The following is a 19,680-nucleotide window of genomic DNA, read 5'->3' on the forward strand; positions in this document are numbered from 1 at the left end:
GTTGAACTAGAGTATAAAAAAGGTCCGAGCAGGATGTGGGATGTGGAGCCTGAGATCTCTGACTTGAACCTGACACTGAATGCCATGACTCACCTCAACCTACTTGAGGATATTGTTCCACCACCAGTCTAGCCTACTAATGCAACTTCCTACATTCCAGGACCCCCATCATCTATTCATGATGTAGAGTTGCAATATGTAGAAGATATAGATCCATTTGATGATCTGTAAATGTATTTACTATTATCATTTATGATATTATGAATCATGATCCTTTTTGTTACTTTGTATGAGGGACGATGCACCATTTCAATGTTTCAATTTTCATATTTATCATTCAATGTTCTAAAAGTGTTTGATGGTTTCATGGAGTATTTGATTTTTTAGCTCTAAGGTGTTTTTTAAAATTTTAAATATATATATATATATATATATATATATATCGTACGTGATGTATCCTTGCTGTATCCGGATCTTAGATTTTCAAAAAACTAGTGGATCCGGATCCGGATCCGTATCTGTATCCGTATCCATATCCGAATCCTGGTAACTTTGGTTTTTTCATTCTTTTAGTTGCATCAACCTCTAGGGCAATGTTTCCTGGCCCTACTCAAGGGTGTGGATAAGAGAGTGCCAAATCCCAATGAACCAATGACAGTTAACCCAAAGAATGTAGATGGTATCAAAGGACAATAATGTGAAATGGAAGATGTTAAGTAAGGAAAAAGAAAATGGACACACTATTTCAATCCACATCTTCCAAGTAGTGCCCCCACCCCTATAACCATAAGGCCTTAGGGGATGTACCATTGGACTAGGGCTAAAGGTTGACCTCCCCTCCCCTTTGTAACATGAGGGAATAAGTTCACAGGCAAGATCAGTCAATCATCCAGATCACCCCTTAAAAGTAAAAGTACTTTTACTTTGTAAGGTGAGAGAATAAGTTCACAGGCAAGATCAGTCAATCATCCAGATCACCCCTTAAAAGTAAAAGTACTTGATTGCAAAATGATAAAAGTACATGCTAAGTGATAACCCACCTTCATCCAAGAGAAATGCCAGATAATGAGAGGTGTATGACTAGTGCAAATGGTGGAGGAACTGGAATATCATCATCAATATACAATTGTGTAGGGCCGCTGGCTATCCTATGTGGTTACCCATTTTGGTGGGTAACACAACCTTTTTGAGTTTAACCTGATTCCAAATCCAGAAAGTTTAGTCAAGACTGAATATATACACACATTGTTTTGTTTTTATAATTTTCCAGATTATCAGGAAAAAACAAATCTTAACATTTATTTCTAAAACTTACAAAAAAAGTCCACATGCTGACCAAATTCACCACTGCTTTTGATTCAATGAAATTCAAGTTTTTTCTGGAGAATTTATTTCAATTTAGTTAAATAAAAAGTAAAAAATAAAAAACAGGCATCATATGTGGTGACTAGGAACATAAATCCAATAACCAGAAAAATAAACATAAAAAAGCATATCACATGTATCTAGTCATTGATTGTGAACATATAACAGTTTAGGAAAAAGTGGCATTACTATTGAAAGAAAATGACTTACTTAATACATTTGTTATAACATTTGTAGTCTTCTGAGCCATTAGTGCTTTCAAAATGATAAAAGTACATGCTGAGTGATAACCCACCTTCATCCAAGAGAAATGCCAGATAATGAGAGGTGTATGACTAGTGCAAATGGTGGAGGAACTGGCATATCATCATCAATATACAATTGTGTAGGGCCGCTGGCTATCCTATGTGGTTACCCATTTTGGTGGGTAACACAACCTTTTTGAGTTTAACCTGATTCCAAACCCAGAAAGTTTAGTCAAGACTGAATATATACACACATTGTTTTGTTTTTATAATTTTCCAGATTATCAGGAAAAAACAAATCTTAGCATTTATTTCTAAAACTTACAAAAAAAGTCCACATGCTGACCAAATTCACCACTGCTTTTGATTCAATGAAATTCAAGTTTTTTCTGGAGAATTTATTTCAATTTAGTTAAATAAAAAGTAAAAAATAAAAAACAGGCATCATATGTGGTGACTAGGAACATAAATCCAATAACCAGAAAAATAAACACAAAAAAGCATATCACATGTATCTAGTCATTGATTGTGAACATATAACAGTTTAGGAAAAAGTGGCATTACTATTGAAAGAAAAAGACTTACTTAATACATTTGTTATAACATTTGTAGTCTTCTGAGCCATTAGTGCTTTCAACTGGCTCCCTGCACCTACCAATAAAAAACTCTTGATATGTTGCTTTTGCTCTTTTGCACTGGATGTTTTGGACAAAGCAGTTTCAAAAGCACTGAAGGAATCTTGTGTAACAAAAGGCAGTGATAGAAGTACCTGCCCATACAGAAACTCTAGTCAGTTGATTATAATGTGATCATTCATTCACCTGCTCTCTTTCATTCCCCCCACACCCCCACCTCAGCCCACCCCCATCCCCACCACCCCTCCACTGCGAACTAAAAAAAGGAACATCTAAGAGGACAAAAACAGCCATCTACGTTTCACATGAATTCTAAAAAACAATCATACTAGTAAACTAGCAGAACATATACCTATAAGTGACAATGTTGAACTTACTTCTCTTGGAGCAGAATGTCTGTTGGAAAGGTGAACAAAAATCTCACGACAAAGGCTGACAAGATCTGCATGGATCATTGCATTTGACTCCAGAGTTAAACCTTGAATAACTGCTTCAAATAATTTTTTTGCCACAAAGTTTTGGAGTTCAAAATTGCTTGTCGAAACTGCAAATATGACAACAGATCCACAGAAGCTAACAACTTTTGCAACTGCTTCACTATCAGGCCATGTGAATGCTTTGACACTTATCTCGAGGGCAGCCCTAGCAGTTTCTTTGTGTTTAAATAAGAATCTGCACAGGTAAATGACCCAATAAGTTCAACGAACCAAACAGAAACTAAAATGAGCTCTGGAAGAGAATCAGAAGAATAATTTAGATATACATCAGGAACAGTGAAACAAAGACCGTCTTAAAAAAGGACATAAGCATACCCTATCAAGGACTCTGAAAAATTGTTTTTGGTGTCAATAACAGGACATGATTCCATGCGGCCAAGCTGTCCAAGTTGTTCTGTTGAAGGGAGACTTTTGTTGGCCCCAGGGGAAGCCAATGCTGCCAACAAAGCACAAGTCTCTCGAGTCAAATCTCTTAGGAGCTTTTCTTCCATAACCTCCACCTTTAAACCCAGTGCAGAACTATAACGACAAGAATCTGGAACTTTCGCTCTTCCCTCACTTATAAGGCTCAACCAAGAAACAGAGAGAACTTGCTGACAATGCACAAGCAGTGCATGCAAAATCTCCCCTAGCCAAGACTCCCAAAATAATGGTGGACAATTTTTCACCAAAGGTATTATAACTATGTGAATAAGCTGGCGAATGTGTCTGAACTCCATTTCTTCAAGATATTGAAGTAGAGCAGTAAAAACATCATTGCTATCCATGCATTCATAAAAATGATCTCCAATGCTTGTTGCAAGGCCTATAACATTGTAACTGCAAGAAAAATCACAACATGAAACACACTTTAAATAAATATATTTTCTTACCCTAAAAACATCTTGCACAGGAGGAAAAAGAAAATTACAATTTCAGAAAAATTACAATTTTTTTAAGATGCTAGCACCACCACCTATCAAAAGGTGGAAGGCTGCATACATTGTACAATCACCAGGCCCAACTTAACATCTGACTGAAAGAAATGTGTTTCTAGCAAAGTCACCAGACTCACTCGAAGCATTTTGGCCAGAGAATCAAATTGACTCAAGACTTGGCAAAGGCTCATGAGTCAACCCAATAAAGCCTTGACACTATGAAAAATACATCAAATATAGAGTTTCAAGAAAAATATAGAGTAGAAGACAAGTGAATTTTCAAATATTTAGAAATCAATGATAAAAACTTGCTTTCCACCATCAGTCTCACTAGCATCGATGTAGCAGATTTGAATATTGAAGGGAAATTAGGACATGACAACAGTTCAATGGTTTACAAGAAACATTATAATGCCATCCCTATAGATCATCAAGAAAAATCCCCTATCCATTGACCACATGATAGGGCCTTATATGATGAGTAAGAATTGTCTTTATATCCCTTTCCTACCCTTTTTCTTACAGATGTTGAGCAAGAGGTGAAGAGACATAATGTCGAATGGCTTGAAAGTATCCCATAGACAGTACACTTCTCTCATTAAAAGGGTCCACATTCAATGACAAGAAGTTGCACCACAGGGAGAACATGCTTGGAATTGCTACATAATCACTACATATTTTTTTTAAGATTGCCAATCAAGAGGTAGATAGTTTTTGAACAATGGAGAAACAACCCTTTGACACTTTGTATCAAACCTCAATTCAGGTTTCCAAAGATCCTTACCATTTCTAGAGCTTATTCTGCAATTTAAAGCTATTTGTCAGGGGGATCGTGATATTATTATCACAGATCACATGACACACCTTTTCCTTCAGATTTTGACAAGATGTTTATATCCAATTAGATTTGCAAGTGTTTTCTTCAAGGGTTCAAGTCTCAAGATAATGTGATAGAATCTTGTTTTGTTGGATACAATGAGACTTCTAAAGCTTACAGGATCGACATTCCAGTACAGCGAAAGATAGCAGTGAACCAAGATGAAAGGTTTGAGGAAGATGTCTGCCCTAGGAGAACTTTTCTCCTATTCTTCTCTTCCAACCAACAGCCAGCAGCCCCTGACAGACACCTTGTAGCTAATGTGACGTGCCATTCATATCTCCACCACCTGCATCAATCATATGTTTCCTTGCCCATCTGTCAAGAGCACATGTTGGAAGGTGAACTTATGATCAAAAGGTACTTTATTTATTTTGCAATCTGGTGCTTATACTTGTTTATATTTGGGCATTTTGGCATGGATTATGGGGTAGCTTGGAAGAAAGAAGGGTCTGTTGAAAATTGGTCGTCATTGATGCCAACTCAAGCAACACCAAAAGAATCCCCAATTTCGTTGACCAAAATGTCAAGGAAAATCAAGTTTCTTGGGCTCAAGATCACCTTCATTTGATGGTCTTCGTCATGCCATTTCTAACAATAAGTGGTACATCTCATAATTCCTCACGGTTGAGGAGATATGTCACTTTAAAGGTTGAAGCCCCATTTCTGGTCAAAAGCCCCAGAGAAGTTTCTACAAGCGCCTATAGATTGGTGGAATTTTTATTTCAAAAATTAATTTAAATGGGCCTATTTGAATTAATGGTCAAGGGAAAAAATTAATCAAACTTGTTGACAAGTCGGCCTCCAAAATTAGGTGGTTTTTGGCTCCAAAAATTCAAATTTAATTTTTAAATTTGGGTCAGCTTCCCTCCATTTCTGATCAGGTCTCCCCCCCTATTTGTGACCCTTCAATCCCTATAAAAGGAGGCTCAGATCCTCCACAAGAAACATACATTCAACGTCCAATCTTTTGAAATTGCTTCTTCGGCCTTGGGTAGTCACGTCAAGAAAATGAGTAGGCCTAATTGAAGATGTTTGGGTTATTTTCTTTGCTTGGGTTATGGTTTTCGCTGGGCATCAAGCTCATTTTTGAGGGCCTTCGACCTCCTTTTCTGAGGCAGATCTAAGGGCTCTAAGGCCAATATTCTGAGATCAAGTTTTGGAGTAATATTTCTCTTTTGAGATTAAATTTTATTGCTTTGGTCAAGCTTGGATTCCCCAAGGCCTACCCAGCCCTCCTCGGCAAACAACTGTAACAATTCTATTGCAAACCTGACATATATCTCTGACGGATTTTCATTGAGTATACTGTGCACAATTTCGGCCTCCAAAGAAATCAATTCTTGGCTCATTCCACGTCTATTTTGAAGCATATTATCAGGCTAATCTGAGTTTTTCAAGGATTCATTACCCAAGGTTGAATGTTGTCTCTATGATTGTGGTTCTTTGCTAGGGTGTGTTTATCCTCTAAGGCCATTTGGCTTTCTTACTAAGGAGATGTGAGTTCCTTTTCTTAAGCAGTTTGTCACAATGTTTTAAAACTCCGACTCAGCCGGTTTGATTTCAATGATTCGGTCATTGTAAAAAGTACATTAAATATTTTTTTATGAAAAAACACAATTTTAAAGATTTTCATTAATGTTTCCAAACACAATGCATTAAAATATAGAGAGAAGACAACATATGATCAAAGTAGGCTCATGAACATATCCATTATATCAAAATGGCACCCAGTGCACTGTCCAATACATACATGATATAGAGATCATAACAAAAACGCATAACCAAGGAGACTCTAAATGGCCTCTACAACAAAAGTAAACTGTAAAACATCACTAGGCACCAGTACTACTGGCTACTGCTAACCTCCCGAGTGAAGCTTCTGCCTCCAAATCTTTATAATGATACCTTGGGTTCAGAAAAAACCCAGTAGCATGTATAAGGTGATGGAGTTGATTGTTCCATCTTTAATCAATAATTTCCCAAATGGACCCATACTTAGCCACTCTATCCTTGTATGTTGCATTTATTCGCTCCTTTGCTTGATCCATAGCCCTCATAAATGAAGCCCATAACCAATCTTTCCCCATCCACCAACCGCAACACCTTAACAAACCAGCCAGGGGTCCGACTCAATCGTCTCGATTCGGCCAGTTCGGTAACAAACCGGCTGATCCAGGTGCGATGTTGGTGGCCACCCACCTATCCCATTGGACCCCGCAACTGTCTCTTTCAGTTTTTCAGTTTCCATAATTGTAGCACAATTTATTATTTTTAGTAGTTTTTTTGGGTCCTAAACTTCCGGAGCCATTTTGAGGCCCTAAACAACGTGTTTTGGGAAATCTGGGGGCAACATAGGTTCATCAACCAATGTTGCCCTTCCCAAAGTTGTAGTGCTCGGATAAATCTTTCTAACGAGCTATTGTACGCGTCAAACGAAGATCGGGTGCGAAAGTTACAACCCCGGGAAACTGATGTACCAATTTACCCAAACGGGGCCCACAATTTGGTGTTTCATCTTCTAGGGTTAGGTTTTGGGATGTGAAGGGTTTTCCATTGTTTCTCAACAATAAATAGGCCTTCGAGCCTCATTGTGACACAGTTCAAAGGCATGTAGCCACCACATATCTTCTCAGAGATAAGCTACCATCGCCCTAGCTATTTATTTCCATTTTCTGTTTGTAAGCATATCTCAGTATTTTACATTAATGAAATGAAGTATTTTTTGCGCTGCATCTTTGTGTTTATGGTTATCTCTGTAATTTGTTGCGTTCCTATTTAAATCCGGATCACTGGCCACCGAACCAGTTTTTCTATCAAGCCGACTAGGCCAGCGGCTCGGCCCGATCGGCTCGAACAAATCCGATCCAGTCCGACCAAATTTTAAAACACTAGTTTGTGTGTAAATTCATGCATTTGTGAGACCACTCCTATAGAAGGTGTGTAGATGTTGAGGTTTCCCAATTCGGCCTTAAACAGAGTACTGTGCATGGTTTTTTGAGGTGACAATAAGGCTTTAAGGCAAACGAGTTTTAATACTGACTGAATGTTTGTTTTGAAGTTTCTTGATTACTATTTAAAGGTTGTTCGTGGGTTTCACATAACAATTATCGCATTTTTGAGGCTCATTGTCTAGGGTTTATTATGGCACTCTTATTGACTCTTCCCTTGGCATAATATCTGACTATTTTGGTCTAGTCTAAAGTTTTATGGATTTGTGGATTATCTTTGAGAAAGCTGAGGGACTGTAGTACCTTTACAGTCTCATTTAAGGTCTAACCCACGTCTACAACCTCCCAAGTATACATAGGTTTACTCATCCTATTTAGAGGTTATATGTGGGCAAACTTTTGGACACAATATGAGTATTTTGATTACCCTTATTGCTAGAAGGTTGAGATAACCTGATCACTGTGGAAGACATATTTCATGGAACCTCTCAATAGAAAGCATTGTTGATCTATGTTGGATTAATAGGGTTAGTAACTTATTGGCTTCTAAAGTATATCTATGGCACAAGTTCAAGCCTATTTTGGCTCCCCCCTTTGACAGACTTGTGGTAGGATATTCCTGATCATGTATCAAGGTTGTACTGGAGCAATTTGAAGGAAATCGTTCAGGATCATAAAGAGACAACCACACAATAACACAAGAGTTTATCTTGGGAAAACCCGTTACCCACATGGGGAAAAACCCAACAATCCTTTCCTTATAGAATCAATTCAACAAGAGAGACATCAAAGTCAAGATCCAACTGACCAACATGGATGACAAGCTTAACCCCTCACCAAGAAACCAAGTCAGCCTTCACAAAATTGTCCAGAAAGTGTCATTGAATAACTCGGGCAAGATCTGAAATAGGCCTACTCCAAAGGGCCGAAATTTGGCATAATGATTAATGTACCTAATGGTGTAAGTTGTAGCATTGGATATTGTGTGTGATTGGTAGGTGATTCCATCTATAGGTCGAGGAAACTTAACTAGGGTCCAAGCCCTCCAGAGGGACATGTTAACACCCACAGGTGATGCGTTGAGAGCCATGGGACTCCAAGAAGTTGTAGAGCATCATTCACAGGTATGAACACCGTCAACATTGTCCTTGTGTTTCCTTTATTATTCGTGGGATATGCACCTGGACCAACATACCCCAACTAGCTTAGCAATGATAAAATGGTTTGGCAGTTGATCTAGGCCCAAAGGAGGTTTGTCTCATGCCTTCAGTGTGAAAAATTGATAAAAACATCACTTATTGCAATCAATCGGTAATTATCCAATGTATTTAATTTGAGAAAAATTATTCTATTGCAAATACTTAATAAAAACACAATTCAAATATTCACAAAAAATAAAATGCGAAAACTTTAAGAGAAAAACCAATCACAAAATGGACACAAATATTTTCGAACAAAACCTCCCTGGAAAAACCCCAAAGGGAAAACCAGTTCTTCAGATTTGAGAGTTTTATTAATCTTTAGCAAATTTTGCAATTGATGAATATTACAATACTACTTTCCAAACCCTGGCAAAGCTTCGGCAAAATATTTCTTCACCTCCACAAGTCGATCTAACCATTGGAGGCTCAATGCTCCCTCTGCAACCTGACACTAGAAAATACGGTATGTACAACCTCACACGTGCAACTACTAGACCCTCCAATGCTCACGGCCTGGACAGAATCAACCTCTCGACTCTTTTGGCAACTCATACAACCCTCCTGGCAATATGGTATGGCCTCCTCCTAGGAAATACAACCTCCACAAGGAATCTCAACCTCTCCCAGTGAAAACAAGGCCCTCTTGGAACCCTCACAACCTCAATAAGTTGGCCTCCTTGTGTACAAAAGAACTCTAGGAGAATTCCTCCTCTAAATCTCGGAAACTACAAGAATATTGATGAAAGAAAACCCTAGAAAATATTCATTGCTTCAACTACTCCTAAAACCCTCGTTGGTGTCAACCACAATAACCATGATCATGATCTCCAAGGTTGCCCATCAATTTCCTTTATAATCTCTCAATAGGAAATCAACTACCAAGATCTAGATCTACAATGATCTAATTGATGATTAGGATCACTTAGAAACTTTTCTAGATGTCCCAATTATTACTAATTAATTAATATATTTCCCTACGTTAAAACTTAGTAAAATAATTAACACTGATTAACTAATTTAACTAAGACATTTCAATTCAAAAGAATAACTTTGGCTTGGAGATATTTTCTACTCTTATGTTCTTAGCCTCACTGACACCACCTAAGGCTAGAAAACCTGTCTGAGCTACATCAACCAACACTCCCTCTTAGCGAGGAAGGTGCTCTACGTTGTATGCCATCATGCTCTGTCCTCGCATCTGGAACACCTATCACCCCACGACCCATTCCAATATGCCCCAGCTCTCCTGGATTGTTGCTACAAGCGATGAGTGCAAACTCATCCTCCAGTCAACTAGACAACTCATATGTGATTATTGTTGTATGCTTCTCACTCTTCTTGTCACCTTTCTTTTTGTGTGGGCAATTGCTGCCATAATGGCCAAACTCGTGACAGCCATAGCACTTGATCTTCGACATATCCTTTTCCTCCTTGGAGTTGGGCCCTTCATTGGATCCCTTCTTCATTTTTCTGTTCCTCACAATAGCGACGTTCTCGTTAACATCTCCCTTCGGCTAAGAATTGTTGCTAGTACCACTGTCGCCTTTCACAGGGCTCAATCAAAGCTCCTCCTGTGTGAAGTTTGTTGAAAAAACTGAGGGGGGGTGAATCAATATTACTTTTCAATTGTTACTTTAACCAGTCAAATCACTTATATTTAGAACACAAAATGAACAATAAGAGTAAATGATTTTATTAATTTCTTCAATAAATCAAGTACGATATATGTAGGGCTCCAACCCTAGATGAAGACACTAATCTTCAATCTCCCAGGCTCCAACCTGTATTTGCCAAGTACCAACTTGGACTTCCAAGGCTCCAACCTTGTCAATTTTGAGGCACCAACCTCAAGGGCTCCAACCCTATATTTGGTTCAGGCTCCAACTTGCTTTCATGAGAACTCCAATCCTCTAGGAATCCAACCCTATCCTCCAAGGCACCAACCTTGTCTTTTCGAGGCTCCAACCTCTTGGGCTGCAACCCTTAGCTTTACTTTGTCAATATGTGTTTGGTTATACTTCACGGCTCCCAATGTCTTCAACAAGCCTTGTCAATCTTCAACTATGCCTTCACTATAGTCTCCACGTTACATCATCAATGACAACTTTGATCTCTTAGGTGTCACCACTGCTCTTCATCATACTCAAACAATTTCCAAGGTCACCTCATGATGACTTCAGCAATGAATCATGATCTCCGAGGGTGCCTTCAAAATGTCAGCTCCAAGATATGTCTTCACAAAGCTTCACAATTTCCAGCTCTAAGCCTCTTCAAGGACTTCTTCAAAAGGTCTACAATGTTTTCAATCACTGCTCCAGTGAGTATAAAATTCTAATGCTCAAAGGCTCTTTTCTCTCCACAAGTCCTCAAAGAATCAATTCTTAGGGCCTACAAAATCTTCTCCAAATCCTCTCCAAGGATAGAGGTCTGCTTCAATAATTTTGGTAGGAGTCTTCAATGCTCTTCATGTCACATCAATCTTCTACAAAAGAACTACTCCATTAGGCCTTCAAGATATTCTTCAAGATGTGATGTTAATGGTACTTCAACAAGTCTTCTAAAGATGCTCCAAAGTGTCACAAAGGATAGCCCAATCTTAGTTTCAAAGAGGTCTGAAGTATATTAGTCTTGTGATCCGAGCTCACAGTTCAAGCCTCTAATTCAGAACTTTCAATAAGGTTTGTCCACCAAGTCTGAAGGTTAAATGCCACCACAAATCTGCAATACAAGTGTGCTTACCACAGGTTTGTTGTCTGAGGTCTTCAAATGTTATTTCCCACAAGCCTTATAGTCTTACCAAGCTTGTTGTTCTTTTAATTTTGGTCCGAGCCTTCAACAGGTGTTAAATCTTATATGTTTGAAGTCACCAGTATCACCACGGGTCTGAGGTGAGGGAGTTCTTTCACAAGACAGTTGTCTGAGCTGTAGTGTGGCTTTTCCACAGTGTCACTGTCAAGTTGAACTGCAATACCATTGGTCTATCCGAATATTTAAGCTTGTTGTCCGAATCTTCAATCTGGATTCAACGGTTATTGTAGCCCTTCCACAGTTCACTATGTTACTAACCCGAGTCTTTGATTGTGATCACAGGTTCTGCAGTCCGAATTTGTAGTTCTGGAAAATATCTGTGTCTTTGTCTCTATAAATTCCAAATATCCAACCAAATGATTTAATTTTTCTGCGAGATGTAAGGTCTTCTTTTAAATGTTTGCTCACTCTCCTATGACACTTGCTACACAGTTCTTCTTCAACGAGGTCAAATGACTTTTATTTATATATTTTGTCACTCTTCAAGAGACATGTCCATTGGTTTTTAAAGGTGAGCCGACAAGGAGTATTTGGAAGGAGGAAGCCGACATGTGAAGAGAAAGATATTTAAATACGTAAACTTGGTGTCCCTCTTTTTTATGACCTGTAGTCTCATAGTATCCTTTATTAGCAGCACGACAACTTGAAGAGGACATGTCAAATATTGGTCTGCCATGTGATGTATCACACATGCATCACATTTGTCTGCCATGTGAAAGATGGATGATATAAGAACCATGCAAAAGACTTGTCTGCCATGCGAGTGTTGTATCTCATCAAAAGACTTGTCTTCCATGTAAAAGGCCTTGTCTGCCATTGTATCATGTACATGCTGCAATTATACATTGTCTGCCATGTATGGCCATAGGAAACATGTATGCCATGTTTGTCTGCCATTAAACAAAGTAATTTTATGTACATGGTAATGGTATAGGTGTATGATGTTTGTGTAGGTGTTTAGGAATTAAGATTTTAGAACTAATGTTTAGGATTTATAAAAACAAGTAGACATTAATATTTAGGGTCATAATGTCATCATGATATGCTTCATCCATGTCATCTTGATATGTCATAGTGTCATCATGTGCTAGTGTAATGTAGTGATATGCAATACGCAGCTTCATCATTAGGAAAGTTCCAAGATAGTAAGATAGTCTTCCAACCATCAAATGAGATCTTCCATGTCGTCATCATCATCATCATCAAAAGTATGGCTTCATCAAATATAATCCTTCACATCACGAGGTTGTATATGTGAAAATTCCAAATCCTCAAGAAACCCCAACTGCAGCAAATTTGAATCTACTTCACCTACTTGATATTAATATACATTATCAAGTTATACTCTGAATATTGATGCAAATTACTTCTGCAGCCTAGACTACTTAAGATTTGATTACATGAAACAGAAAACTCAGCAAAGAACAAGATACATAAGACACAAATATTTTTGGACAAAATAGTCCCCAGAAAAAAACCAAAGTTAGAAAGGTGCGACAGCTCTGAGCGTTTATTATTATGCAAGAGAAAATTCTGAGTACAAATCTAGCATGCTCAACTAGCAATCCTTTAAAGAGAAAATAATGGACAAAAGACTGGTGAAATGATCTCACCCTGTCACTGGAGAAACAGTGATTGATTGATCCTTCAGCTCTAGAGGCTCTGTGTCACCCTCTGCATGGCCTCTACATCAAATTGTGTCACCCCTCCAAGGTATTACGCTGCTTCTCTACTCTGGATACTTTGTCGGTTGAGAAATCGACTTTCCTACCTCCAGTCTCACACCCTGGCTTCTGACAACTGAACTTCGAATTCCCTCAGCAAAAACTCGACTTCCCCTCACTAACTACGATGCCTCTGCATCAGCACTGCGTAGGCTAACGTTAGCCCTCATCTGGACATTTTCTATCCTCTCTTTGCCTTTCACTCTCTAGAAATTCCTTCTCCCGGATTCTCATCGCCCCTCTACTGCAAGATCTCCTCAATCGGTTTTCCTCCTGAGAACTTCTCACCTCAGAAAATCGATTTTCTCAATCTCTCAGTGTATCTCTAAATGAACCCCAAGCCTCCTTATATTTTTCTCGCTGAGACTTCAACGACCGAGATTAAGTCTCTAATCAACGACTAAAATTAAAACTTGACTTGATTCGCCTTCTAGATCATTCTGACCCATATTTTGATTAATACCCATTAATACTTTAATTTTCCTGAGTTTAGACTTAGGAACCCCATTAAAAATATTAATTATTTAAATAAAATACAAACCAGGTGGAATTTCACCAAACGATTTCTGGGTTCTTTAGAACTCATGTGCCTTAGCCTTTCCACCAATTTTCAAGGCTAGAGCACTTCCGATCAAGGTTGCACGAAATGGGGAAATGGGTACGAGTTTCTGAAACGGGCACGGATACGAAACATGACCCCCCCAAATTTTGGAAACGGGAAAATGCGAATATATATATAAGGACATTTAAGAAATATGTGCAATCATAAAGCATATATGATACATTCTAATTTATTACATTATGATAAAGTTGTCAATTGTCAATGCATAAACTATAAGTCTCTAAATTTACATCACATTTACTCATGAATGATCACATAATGAAAATAGAAATATCCAAAATCAGCCACGAGAAATTTCTAATTTCTTGTCTTGTGCTTGATTGAGAGTCTCCTCCTACATAGTCGAACGACCTTAGTGCTCTTGATTAAATACAAGTTTCATACCCTAGTACCCTACATGCTCTTGATTATTGGGAGTCTCCCCTGCATAGAGGGCTTGGTTCTATTGATTAAATACAAGTTCCATACACTAGTACATGATAAAATCCAATGGAAACATTGCAATCCCTCCAATCCTGAAACCCTGAAAAACAGATAAGTCTGTTGGATCAGTGTTGCGCCGGAGCGCCCCCCCCCCCCTCACCGCTCCCAATCCGCGCTTCGGGCGGGAGCGGGTCGGGAACGCACTCCCGATAAAAAAATTTGCACTCCCTGTCAATTTAGGGAGCGACATCAGGAGCGTCGCTCCCGGAGCGAATATTTAACGCTCGAGAGCGATCGGGGAGCGATCGCTCCCGAGCATTAAATATTCGTTCTGGGAGCGAATCAACCGACGCCGGGAGTGATCCGAGCGGAAAAAAAGCCGTGTACGCGAAAAAAATTTCCAATTTATAAATAAATAAATGTTTTAAAAGCCCAATGGGCAAACAAACATTTCATTATCACTTGAATGAGAGCAAGAGCAAAGGAGCGAGGAGCAAGTGCCGAGGAGCGAGAGCAAGCCTGCAGAGAGGTAAGTAACTTAGTAATTTAGTTAGTTTAGTTAGTTTAATTTAGTTAGGTAGTAATTTAGATAGTTTAATTTAGTTTATTAACTATATTTAGTAAAAAAATTATGAATCTAAATTAAATTAATAGATTAAAATTATTAAATTAATTAATCTAAATAAATTAAATTAATTTGCAAATTCAAAAGCCTACAAATATCAAACATCATGGACCTGGCTATATTTCTTGGGATTTTCCTCTTCTTGGTCCCTTTTTTGGTTATTATGGTGTTGGAGAATAGGAAACGAGGGGCCAAAATGAAGAGGGGGATGAAGAAGCTGAAGAAAGTTGATTTGATGAAAACCCTAGTGAGAAGGAGCTGGAGGAAGGTGAACGTGACTCTCAAAAAACTAAACAATACCAAACCCCATTGTGGAAATATGTTAACAGGCCTGAAGCAGGGAAAGGGGGTGGAACCACTAAATTTCATTGCCCCCATTGCAACAATGATTACACAGGTTCATACACTGGTGCCAAAAACACCTCTACGGGAAAAGGCCATGGGATGGAGACAAACAAATAGGAATCAAAACTTGTCCAGTAGTGTCAGCAGCAGATAGAGCCAAATACATAAGGGAAGAGGAGGAAGCCCAATACAAATCAAAAAAATCAAGGGGTTTCTTTGAACCAAGCTCACAATCACAAGCACAAAGAACTCCTTTAGCATCCTCCCAAGGCAGTGGATATCGAGGCACAGGGTCATCAGTTTAAGGCGTAGAGCCATACCAGATTTCCTTGATGAGGGTGTAGAATGATGTGGATTCAAAGGTTTACAGGTTTCTCTATGCATGTGGGATACCATTCAATGTTCTTCGCTCACCTTATTGGCACGAAATGGTTTCTACCATAAATGATGCCCCTAAAGAATACAACAGCTCTGGGTATGACAAGGCAAGAACCGTTGGACTTGATCATGAAAAAGCAAAAATATCACATTCTTTGAATAGAATGACAAGTTCTTGGACTGACCATGGGGTGTCCATTGTATCTGATGGATGGACAAATGTAAAAGGCAAGCCATTGATAAGTGTTCTTGCTGTGTCTGTTAGTGGCGCCATCTTTCTAACTGCACATGATTACTTAGACAAGTTCAGGACCGGCATCAACATTGCAGAAGCATTACTTGAAAAAATTGACCGTATCGGGCCATACAATGTCATCCAAGTCATGATTGATAATTCTCCTAATTGTAAGGCAGCGGGAGCAATTATTGAGGATGAATACCCCAACATATTTTGGTCTGGATGTTTGGTTCACACATTGAACCTTCTGATGCATGATGTTGTCAAGAACAAAAATGCACAATACCAATGGATTGGTGATTTGTACAAGAAAGGCAAACAAATGATAAAATTTATTACAAATCATAGCAATACACATGGCCTTTTCCGCAATCACTCGAGATTAGAGTTGTTGAAGATTGCGAAGACCAAATTTTGTAGCTATTACCTCACCTTCAGGCGCCTTTTGAAGGTAAGAGAGTCATTGGCTAGCATGGTATCAAGTCCACATTGGCAGGTATTAAAGGAAAGGGCTACAAATGCAGCTGACAAGCAAGGTTTTGAACTGGTGGAGGAGGTTGCTCTTGATGGTCAGTTTTAGACAAGTGTGAGGCAAGTGTTGGATTTCACCAAGCCCATTTATCACATGATTCGGTTTGCAGATACAGACAAACCAGTGATTGGCGAGATGTATGAGCAGATGGATACCATGTTCGGGCAAATAAAAGATATTGCTCATAACAGAGATCCCGACTTGTAAAAAATGATTCACGATTTTTTGTGTGTACGGTGGAATAAACTTAATCTTCCACTACATTGCTCGGCGTATATCCTTACGCCAAAATACTACTCTACATCTTGGTTGGGCCAACCTGCACCAGGGGGTGGGATTAGGACCAAACCCCATTTAGATGCAGAGGTAACTAGTGGATATTTGAAAGCATTGGAAAAGTTGATACCTAACAGGGAGGAATTTACAGCTGTGTGCCTTGACATAGGAAAATACTTCAGTGGCATTGGTTTGTTTGGTACCTTCCATGCAATGGAAGACAAAGACAGATTTGATGCTCTCACATGGTGGGAAACATATGGCGGCCATGGACTTTTGCCAAAATTGGCAAAAAAAGTTCTATCACAGGTTGTGAATACTTCTTCTGTAGAGAGGCGTTGAAGCACCTACAACTTCATACACAATGTGAAAAGAAACAAACTCAATGAAAACCGAGCAGAAAGCTTGGTTTATGTGCACTACAACTTGAGGTTGTTGAGTCATTACTGTGATCGGGCTTATGAGGATCCCACATATAAAATTTGGGACAATCACCAGGAGGATGACAATTTGGAGGATGGTATAGTGCATCTTGAAGAACTGGAAGAGGAACTTATAAGGGATGAAGATGAAGCAGCTGCAGCTGCAGCAGCCATGCCACCTCCACCTCCACCATCCAGTAGCAGTGCTCGAGGTCTGAGTCTTGTTCCTTTGTTGTCGCCACCTCCATCTACACCCTCACGTGGAGGGCATGTGCCTTCTAGTTTTGGTCGTCAGTCTGTGCGGGAGACTCCTAGAAGACCACCACGACCTGCTTATACTCCTAGAGACTCTCGTGGCAAGGGCCACATGTAGATTTACAGTTTACTTGTCTTTTCTAGTTTCTATTAGTTTTCATAATTGTTGAGTCTTGAGTCCTTGACTCTTGACTCTTTCATATCATAATGATATTTTTTGTAAACAATATATGACTGTGACAATGAAAATTTGAAGTTTGAAGTTGGCAATTATAACTCATTGGTAATGATTGTGAATTATGAATATGATGCTTCGTGAAAGACTAAAGTTGTTTCATTTCATTTCATTATTCATGTTTCATTTTATAACATTTCATTTCATGTTAACAGTTAGAAGTTAGGACTTATAAATATCTAAGATATTACTTCTTGTAATGGTTAACCATTAAACTTAGCTTACAAGTACAACTTTGGTGATCAATGATGATAAATGTTATATATTGAATTTTCAATTTTGAAAGCTTGAAGTTGAAACTTTAAGATTGAATTTGATGAATCATGATTCACGAGACTCATTATGTTGCAGTTGTAATATGTATTTTACTAACTTGTGGACATGGTTGATGAAGATTATAATTTCTAGAATCTAGATGATTGATGTGATATGGTTCAATGATCAATCTATGTTTTTTTATGTTTTTTATATCTAATTCATCATGCTACATGTTTTTGTTGACATATATGTATCAAAAATTAAAAATATATATCTATATATATTTTAAAAAATCGCTCCCGAATTCGCTCCAAACCGGGAGCTTCTGAAAATGGTCGCTCCCGCTCCCATTTTTTCTCCCGCTCCCACTCCCAACTAACATTGTGTTGGATTTTGAGTGAGATCTAAAATTCTACTTTCTCCATATGAAATCCAATGAGGGTGAAACCACTCTCAAACATCCTGAGCCATTTCATGGTAATGTTAAAAATTTATGTAAAAGGATGAAAATGAAAAATAAAGGAGAACATCACTTTTACTTTAAGAATTTAACAATAGCATGCATTACATATGCCTCAAACTTCCTGATGAACTGCATATCAACACTAGGGCAAAAGTTCACTTTTATAACTTTAGACAGGCATCTAGAAGCAACTAGAAGGCATTACAAAAACATAATTAAAAATTAGAAGACAAGTTAATAAAAAAAATAAAAAGGTCAAGTTGCATGTGGAAACGGCGTCGTACGGCCCAGAAACGCATTTCCGGCCATACTGGCCACGTTTCCACTTCGAGAAACATGCCAGTACAGCCAAAAACACTGTTTCTGGGCCGTACAGTACACGTTTCCGCATTTTGTTTCCGTTTCCATACGGAAACTCCTCCCCTGCTAGTGTTTTCCTGCAACTTAGCTTCCGATGCTACCAAAAAATAACACTCCCTCTTAGCGAGGAAAGTGCTCTAGCGAAAGTGTCAACCCGCATGCTACTCTGTCTCTGAAGGATCTCCTTTCTGCACTGTTACTGCCACCAACACTATGTTGTTGCTGCAACTGTACTGCTGCTCATGACACTGCCACTGCTGCATCTGTACTAAGGCTCTCTCTCAAATGCTGCATCTGCTATGTTGCTAGCACTGCCACTGCTAACACTGCATTCGTACTGCAACTCTGTTGCAAGAGAAGCAACCGAAAAACATCCAAAATTAACTGAACTTAACTGTGTCAGCATAATACCATGTATGTTGGAATCTGACTGCTACTAGTCTTTGATCCTCTGAATCTTCTACGTTGTTGCTGACTTCTGCATTGTGCCAACTGCACTGCTGCCAACCTTGCTCTGCGCTAATCAGTCTCTGGTCTTCGCCTGTAGCAAGATATTGATCCAAGAGGTGGACTCCTCAAGGACCTTGCCCACAAGTAGTCCTCCTGACTATAACTCAATATCGCCCCATTTCCCTCCTAGAGATGTGTGGGTACTCATGGAAAACTCATCTTCATCAATCTTTGCTAGAGCAGCCTTAGGATCATGTTTCTCATCCTTATCCTTTTGCTTCAGAGGACACTGGGATGCAAAGTGGCCCATCTCGCCACATTTAAAAAACATTTCACCTTCGAAATGTCCTTCTTCCGCTTCTGCTTCTGTTGTCCCTTTGATGCTAGAGCTATGTTCTCCTCCTCCTCCTTGGTCTTCATGCCACTCCCACTATTATCATTGATCCTTTACAAGGTCCCTCCTTAATTCTTCTTGATGAACAGTTGCCACACATCTCCTCCCATGAACGTAGTCTTTTCCTTGCCCAATATACTTTGGATAAAGACTTGCCATTCATTCGAGACTCCATTCAGGGTC

The 19,680-nt window shown here is 38.9% G+C and overlaps 1 protein-coding gene across 6 annotated transcripts in view; it reads right to left on the bottom strand.

Annotated features, from left to right (window-relative positions):
• LOC149246496 (protein HASTY 1-like) overlaps window positions 1–3,556 on the bottom strand; it is a 70,519-nt gene extending 66,963 nt beyond the window's left edge. For 2 of the 6 annotated variants that reach the window (XR_016266524.1, XR_016266525.1), the window contains exons 1-6: window positions 3,058–3,556; window positions 2,623–2,917; window positions 2,196–2,379; window positions 1,936–1,999; window positions 1,661–1,817; window positions 1,041–1,197 (exon numbers count right to left, since the gene is read on the bottom strand). Coding sequence is in view for 1 of the 6 variants with exons in the window: in XM_089457944.1 (XP_089314070.1) it covers window positions 2,196–2,379; window positions 2,623–2,917; window positions 3,058–3,509 (931 nt within the window). In the remaining 5 variants the exon portion in view is untranslated. Of the gene's footprint in view, window positions 1–1,040; window positions 1,198–1,575; window positions 1,818–1,935; window positions 2,000–2,195; window positions 2,380–2,622; window positions 2,918–3,057 lie in introns of all 6 variants that reach the window. The other 4 variants (XR_016266528.1, XR_016266527.1, XR_016266526.1 and 1 more) reach the window with 4 other exon arrangements.
• Window positions 3,557–19,680: the final 16,124 nt, after the last annotated feature.

Source organism: Pinus tabuliformis, chromosome 7 (assembly GCF_031772625.1).
Source record: "Pinus tabuliformis cultivar Carrire ecotype Pingquan chromosome 7, CPIR1, whole genome shotgun sequence".
Classification (NCBI taxonomy): domain Eukaryota; kingdom Viridiplantae; phylum Streptophyta; class Pinopsida; order Pinales; family Pinaceae; genus Pinus; species Pinus tabuliformis.